Below are 8,098 nucleotides of genomic sequence, written 5' to 3' on the forward strand. Positions count from 1 at the left end.
GTGCAGAGAGACCGCCACCAAGAGAAAAGATGGCCCCTTACCGCAATGAATGGATCCCCACTACAGAGATCAGATCCAGCTCTGTTCATACATCTATACGACCATTGCAGACAGTGCCCGGCTCATAGTGACATCCACATCAGCTCCAATGGTTACAGACACAGGTATAGGTGCATATGTGAAGAAAGAGGGACAACTCCCATAGTGAAGTACAGTAATAAGTGTGTTTATTTGATGCACTAGCATAAAAATGGCAACTCACATTTAGTAGCAGATATTACAGCATGTCTCTCAGATATCGCCTTTTGGGTCCGGTTTCCAACCAAGAAAATGGCCGCCGCGTCCCTCGTGTGTCCCAGCGTGGCGTGCCGCAGGCTCCTACGCGTTTCGTCAGTAGATGTCGTCGTCAGGGGATGTGGCCTGCGGTAAACCAATCACTTTTATACGCTGGACGGGACGGAAGAGGCGGAACTTTGCATAACCACCCGAAACCGGAAGTCGGGTATATGCGCTCCAACAACCGGAACTTCCGGGTCAGAGTACCATAGCTCTACATCCTGGCGCCCGACGCTTGCATTCCAGCTCCCCGGAAACATGCGCTTCAGCGGTCGGAACCAGGAAGTCATTCAACCCACATTAATCCACAGCGGATGTCAGTCTAATAAAAGAATAACACTCCGAACACAAATCAGAATGTGTGGATTGCGGATTGCGATACATGTATGTACTCAATCTAATAATAATGGGGATGCCATAAAATCACATGATAACGCGACATGGCAAATTCCCCAGTTATGGGTAACATTGATACTAATGGGAATAAATACTTCACTCTTGGCTTCCAAAATACCAATAGTCCCCATACTTGGTAACCAAATAGTGCTATGACGCACAAAAACAGCGCCACCACAATGGATCCACCAGGGTGCGCAGCGCCACTTACCGGTCGCGAAAACAGACCCCAAAGGCTAAATACAGTGCCAATATTAAAAACAAAAATCAAAGGTACAATATAAATAAACAATAAAAACAACAAAAAGGATATAAAAATCTTATGGGCATCTCTTACTAAAACAATAAATATACCCCAAATGAATGCACGATTCTTAAAATTAATTGTGACAAGTGATCTGACCATGGGACATCGAGAGGGCACATCAACTATGCATTATTAATGAACGCATTGATGTCCCAATCGATGTTTAACCCATGGGGGGCATACGTTTTCAATCGATAAATCCAGCTGGTTTCCAACTGGGAAACGCCTCTTGTGCGATTAGCACCCCTCCAACTGCCAGAAAATTTGTCAATTCCCAAAAACACAGTGCCTTTAGGGTCTCCCCCGTGGCAAAGATCATAATGGCACGAGACACTGTGCTTTGGGAATTTCTTAATAATATTTGCCACGTGCTCCTGCAAGCGCACATGCAGCACACGAATCGTATGGCCCACATATTCGCGGCCACATGGGCAGCGCAACAAGTAGACCACTTGTCGCGTGGTACATGTTATGAACGGCTCAATTTTAATGTCTAATTGGGTGGAATTAGAGAAAAACGACTCAACCCTCCTTGTCCTACAGGCATTGATTTTGCAAACGGCACAACATCTGCAGGGGTAAAACCCCCCTCTCTGCTGGAAGAATGAAACAGTTTTGGGCGGATCTATGATCTCAGGGGTAATCCTACTGTGGCTTATAAAAAGGAGCTTATTGCACTAGTGGAGGAGGGGTTTGAAAGAAAACTCCTAACGAAGAAAGAAAAGTTATTTTTGGTGCCTTCTGCTCCTAGGGTACCCATTATGTACTACCTGCCCAAGGTGCATAAAGATGCGGTGAACCCACCCGGGAGGCCAATCATTAGTGGCATTGATTCGGTCACTCGGGGAAATACGTTGATTTCTTTTTGCAGCCATTGGTGATGAAAACACCCTCCTTCCTAAGAGACTCTATGCAGGTAATTAACATTCTTAAGGACATAGAGTGGAAGGATAGCTATATTTTAGCTACTGCCGATGTCTCGTCACTCTACACGGTGATTTCGCATCGGCACGGGAGAGATGCTGTTGAGCACTTTTTGGGACAAAGTAGTATGCTGAACTTTCAAAGTCAATATATTCTGGCCCTTCTCGACTATGCCATGGCCCACAACTTCTTCTGGTTTGGGGGTACCTTCTACAGACAGAACAAGGGTGTGGCCATGGGTGCGAAATTTGCGCCGAGTATGGCCAACTTGTTCATGGCCAAGTGGGAGGAGGATGTCATCGGTGACGTTCCGAGACCGGAGGTTGTCCTCTGGCGGAGGTACATTGATGACATCCTCCTCCTGTGGGATGGTGACTCTGAATCCTTGAATGTATTTATCTCGGAGCTCAATACCAACGATAGAGGTATCAGACTTACCCATGAATTTAGCAGTTCTGAGATCCATTTTTTGGACCTCAGGATCAGGGTTGCGGGTAATGTCCTAGAAACCTCTACCTTTTTCAAAGAGACTGACAGGAACGGATTTATTTGACCCATCTAGTTGCCACCATGTGTCGTGGCTTAAGTCCGTTCCTGTCAGTCAATTTCTCAGACTGAAGAGAAATTGCTCTAATAGGTCTGACTTTCTGCGGGAGGCAGATACCCTAAAATCCAAGTTTTTGGAAAAAGGGTACAAGGAAGAGGACCTTGACAGGGCTCTTGTGCAGGCAGATGACCGTAACAGGGAGGATCTGTTGCAACCGAGGGTGCGAGATGCGAATGAGGATTTTCAATATGCCTTTTTTTCCTCCTATTCTATTCAGCACTTCTCGGTCAAAAAGATCATCCGTAGGCATTGGCATGTCTTGAGGAATGACAGTATATTGGGATCTGTATTGCCGGAAGCCCCTAAGCTCATCTTTAGGGGTGTTCCCCCTTTACGGCTACAAGTGGCTCCCAACATCATAGATCCGCCCAAAACTGTTTCATTCTTCCAGCAGAGAGGGGGGTTTTACCCTTGCAGACGTTGTGCCGTTTTCAAAATCAATGCCTGTAGGACAAGGAGGGTTGAGTCGTTTTTCTCTAATTCCACCCAATTAGACATTAAAATTGAGCCGTTCATAACATGTACCACGCGACATGTGGTCTACTTGTTGCGCTGCCCATGTGGCCGCAAATATGTGGGCCGTACGATTCGTATGCTGCATGTGCGCTTGCAGGAGCACGTGGCAAATATTATTAAGAAATTCCCAAAGCACAGTGTCTCGCGCCATTATGATCTTTGCCACGGGGGAGACCCTGAAGGCACTGTGTTTTTGGGAATTGACAAATTTTCTGGCAGTTGGAGGGGTGCTAATCGCACAAGAGGCGTTTCCCAGTTGGAAACCAGCTGGATTTATCGATTGAAAACGTATGCCCCCCATGGGTTAAACATCGATTGGGACATCAATGCGTTCATTAATAATGCATAGTTGATGTGCCCTCTCAATGTCCCATGGTCAGATCACTTGTCACAATTAATTTTAAGAATTGTGCATTAATTTGGGGTATATTTATTGTTTTAGTAAGAGATGCCCATAAGATTTTTATATCCTTTTTGTTGTTTTTATTGTTTTATGTATTTATATTGTACCTTTTGATTTTTGTTTTTAATATTGGCACTGTATTTAGTATGTAGCCTTTGGGGTCTGTTTTCGCGACTGGTAAATGGCGCTGCGCACCCTGGTGGATCCATTGTGGTGGCGCTGTTTTTGTGCGTCATAGCACTATTTGGTTACTAAGTATGGGGACTATTGGTATTTTGAAAGCCAAGAGTGAAGTATTCCCATTAGTATCAATGTTACCCATAACTGGGGAATTTGCCATGTCGCGTTATCATGTGATTTTATGGCATCCCCATTATTATTAGATTAAGTACATACATGTATCGCAATCCGCAATCCACACATTCTGATTTGTGTTTGGAGTGTTATTCTCTATTAGACTGACATCCGCTGTGGATTAATGTGGGTTGTATGACTTCCTGGTTCCGACCGCTGAAGCGCATGTTTCCGGGGAGCTGGAATGCAAGCGTCGGGCGCCAGGATGTAGAGCTATGGTACTCTGACCCGGAAGTTCCGGTTGTTGGAGCGCATATACCCGACTTCCGGTTTCGGGTGGTTATGCAACGTTCCGCCTCTTCCGTCCCGTCCAGCGTATACAAGTGATTGGTTTACTGCAGGCCACACCCCCTGACGACTTCATCTACTGACGAAACGCGTAGGAGGAGCCTGCTGCACGCCACGCTGGGACACACGAGGGAAGCGGCGGCCATTTTCTTGGTTGGAAACCGGACCCAAAAGGCGATATCTGAGAGAGACCTGCTGTAATATCTGCTACTAAATGTGAGTTGCCATTTTTATGCTAGTGCATCAAATAAACACACTTATTACTGTACTTCACTATGGGAGTTGTCCCTCTTTCTTCACATATGCACCTATACCGGTGTCTGTAACCATTGGAGCTGATGTGGATGTCACTATGAGCCGGGCACTGTCTGCAATGGTCGTATAGATGTATGAACAGAGCTGGATCTGATCTCTGTAGTGGGGATCCATTCATTGCGGTAAGGGGCCATCTTTTCTCTTGGTGGTGGTCTCTCTGCACAGAGTTGTTGGAGTGTGAAGTGATTGGCTACACCTTTGGGAGCACGTCTTTCTGATATGGACTTTCCTTCCAATGATTGATATATTTTTATATGGACTGTGGAGTTCATTTATTTAATCTTTATTATATAAGCGCTACACCATTTATCCCTACAATTTTCTATGATCTGTGTTTTCTAATTCATGATCGGGTGTTGGCAGCTTTTACTCAGAAAGGTTGAGCTTTTATTCATTGTTGAGTGTGTAAGCTTATTTAATCTTGTTTTAGCGCAGCAATACCCCTATTTTTTATAAATACAAGCTGAACATTGAATTCACCCCTGTGAGTGTAACTGTTTTTTGTCTCAATCCTCTAACTGCTACATCTGCAGATAACCAGATACAAATAAAAAGCCTAAAAAAGAAAGCAAATGCAGCCATCGCATCTAAGAATTGATAAGCTGCAATCTGATATAGGTTTTCTTTTGGGTTTAATACTGCTTTCCAGCTTTGTCAAGCTACGTTTTAGGCATGGACAATTGGCAGGTAAATTTCCTTTAACACCACCTGGATCAAGAGTAATGAGCCCTAAACATGTAGGTGTTTCAGGACCTATTTCACAGGTGGGGAATGCCTGCATATAGACCTCCCAGGTTCAACCACAAACTAGACAGATTTGTGCCAAGTACAGGGATTCTTTAGTGGAAGCTCTGTGGGATCAGTACAGGCTGATCTACAGTTTTCCTCCATGAATACTTCCCTTGTCTGTCTGATCTACATGATCAGAGATGGTGAGCATTCATGTTCTCCTTTATATCTCCTGAATGACCCAGGCAGATGTGTGGTACTTGACCTAATAGGAGTCCTGGCCATCGCTCCATGGGCTCTTCCAGATCGTCGGGACCTTCTATTTCAAGAATCTATTTACCATTCTGCTTCGCAGTCGCTTGCTTTAACAACATGGCTGTTGAAGCAGAGGTCTTTATTAGGGATAGAGACCTCTCTTAATCTGTGGTTCCATCGGTGCTAAGAACTAGGAAGTCAATTTCCCAAAAGAACTTCTAATGCCCATGATTGACCTACTTAGCTTGGTACAAGAAAACTAATTTCTGTTCTAGAACGTATTCTATAGGGCATATCCTGACCTTTTCTACAGTTAGGTGTGGGCCAGAATTTGGCCCTGAGTACCGTCAAGAGTCAAATATTGCCACTTGTGATCTTGTTCCAGAGACTGCTAGCCTGCCATTCGTAAAGACTTTTCTATGGTGTTTCACTGTTGTACAGTGCCTTGAAAAAGTATTCATACCCCTTGAAATTTTGTCATATTACAACCAAAAACATAAATGACCAACACAAAGTGGCATAAGTGGAAGAAAAATAATAAACAGTTTAATTTTTTTTTTTTTTTTTTTTTTTTTTTTACCCAAATTTCTGAAAAGTGTCGTGCATTTGTATTCAGCCCCCTTTTTACTCGGATACCCCTAAAATCTAGTGGAACCAATTGCCTTCAGAAGTCACCTAATTAGTAAACAGTCCACTTGTGTTTAATTTAATCTCAGTACTGTTCTGTGGAGCCCTCAGAGGTTTGGTAGAGAACCTTGGTGAACAAACCTCATCATAAAGGCTAAGGCACACCAGGCAGGTCAGGGATAAAGTTGTGGAGAAGTTTAATGCAGGGTTTAGTTATAAAAAAAAAAAATATCCAAAGCTTTGAACGTCTCAGGTAGCTGTTCAATCCATCATCCGAAAATGGTAAGAGTATGGCACAACTGTAAACCTACCAAGACATGGCTGTCCACTTAAACCGACAGGATGGGCAAGGAGAGCATTAATCAGAGAAGCAGCCAGGAGGCCCATTGTAAACCCGGTAGAGGCTGCAGAGATCAACCGCTCAGGTTGGAGAATCTGTCCACATGACTATTAGTCATGCACTCCACAAATCTGGCCTTTATGGAAGAGTGGCAAGACTAAAGCGATTGTTGAAAGAAAGCCATAAGAAGTCCAGTTTGCGAGAAGCCATGTGGAGACACAGCAAACATGTAGAAGAAGGTGCTCTGATCAGATGAGACCAAAATTGAACTTTTTGACCTAAAAGCAAAACACTGTGTGGTGAACGAACACTGCACATTACCTTGAACACACCACCCCCACTGTGAAATGTGGTGGCAGCATCGTGTTGTGGGGATGCTTTTCTTCAGGAGGGACAGGGTAGCTGGTCAGAGTTGATGGGAAGATGGATGGAGCGAAATATAGGACAATCTTAGAAGAAAAGCTGTTAGTCTGCAAAAGACTTGAGACTGGGGAGGAGGTTCACCTTCCAGCAGGACAAGGACCCTAAACATACAACCAAAACTACAATGGAATGGTTTAAATCAAAGCATATTCATGTGTTAGAATGGCCCAAAGTCCAAACCTAAATCCAATTGAGAATCTGTGGCAAGACTTGAAAATTGCTGTTCAGACGCTCTCCATCCAATATGACAGAGCTTGAGCTATTTTGCAAAGAAGATGGGCAAAAATGTCACTCTAGATGTGCAAAGCTGGTAGAGACATCCTCAAAAACAATCGCAGCTGTAATTGCAGCGAAAGGTGGTTCTACAAGTATTGACTCGGGGACTGAATACAAATATATACACCACACTTTTCAGGTATTGTTTTGGCATGCCTCATGCACACTGGGCGTTTTTACAGCTGCTGTTTTTTTGGCTACAGACATTTTTTTTTTTTTTTTTTTTTTTTCTGCGGCCAGTAAACTTGCCAGCATGTTATATTTCCATACACACAGGCTGTTGTCAGCATTTTTTGGCAGAGGCATTTTCTGGAAAAAAAAAGTGGGTTTTAAGAGGAGGAGTTCAGTTGCAAAAACGCTCCCACTCTGCTAAAAGCTGAAAAACACGGCTAGTCGGTGTTTGAGGCATAAGCTTTTGTGGGAGTATAGTTTTTCTAAAAAAAAAAAGCTAAGAATGCAAAAAATGCTGCAGAACTCATTCTACAGCTAACACTAATGGCAATTTTATAATGTCCAGTGTGAATGAGGCCTAAAACATTAAAAAAAAAAAACCTTTTATAATTTTCCTTCCACTTAACAATTATGTGCCACTTTGTGTCAGTCGAGCTGATCAGCAGGTTCTGGCCATGAATCATTTGCCGGGATCCGCTTAAGATTTCTGCTGTGTACGATTGCAGTGGGGGTAGTACGTCGCTTTGCCCGTCTGCAGTTCATGGCAAGCGGCCCTTAAGTGGTTTAACATCCCAGGGAACGGGCAACTGGATATGCATGTATTTTTATGCTATTCTTTCGTAGAGGACTTTTAAGTGCCAGGTTCACTTTTAAGCAGTGGTATGTAGATTTTAGGAAAAAATTACATGTGGACTACTTCATAGATAAAGAAGAGAATCTAACCTTTCTTTCTCATTACAGAGGAAGAGACCTGAGTTTATGGGTGAATCTGAGCAATTCCCTCTTCAGTATGTTTCATCTACCTTTTTGGACCTTCAAGAAGACCTATAA

At 43.6% G+C, this 8,098-nt stretch overlaps 1 protein-coding gene across 1 annotated transcript in view; it reads left to right on the forward strand.

Annotated features, from left to right (window-relative positions):
* EIF3D (eukaryotic translation initiation factor 3 subunit D) overlaps positions 1 to 8,098 on the forward strand; it is a gene marked incomplete at its 3' end in the record, with an annotated part of 34,355 nt that extends 26,257 nt beyond the window's left edge. The window contains exons 17-18 of the mRNA XM_082265634.1: positions 5,096 to 5,133; positions 8,009 to 8,098. Coding sequence (XP_082121760.1) covers positions 5,096 to 5,133; positions 8,009 to 8,098 — 128 coding nt within the window. The remainder of the gene's footprint in view (positions 1 to 5,095; positions 5,134 to 8,008) is intronic.

The sequence above is a fragment of the Pelophylax lessonae genome (assembly GCF_965119305.1).
Source record: "Pelophylax lessonae genome assembly, chromosome: 8".
Lineage (NCBI taxonomy): Eukaryota > Metazoa > Chordata > Amphibia > Anura > Ranidae > Pelophylax > Pelophylax lessonae.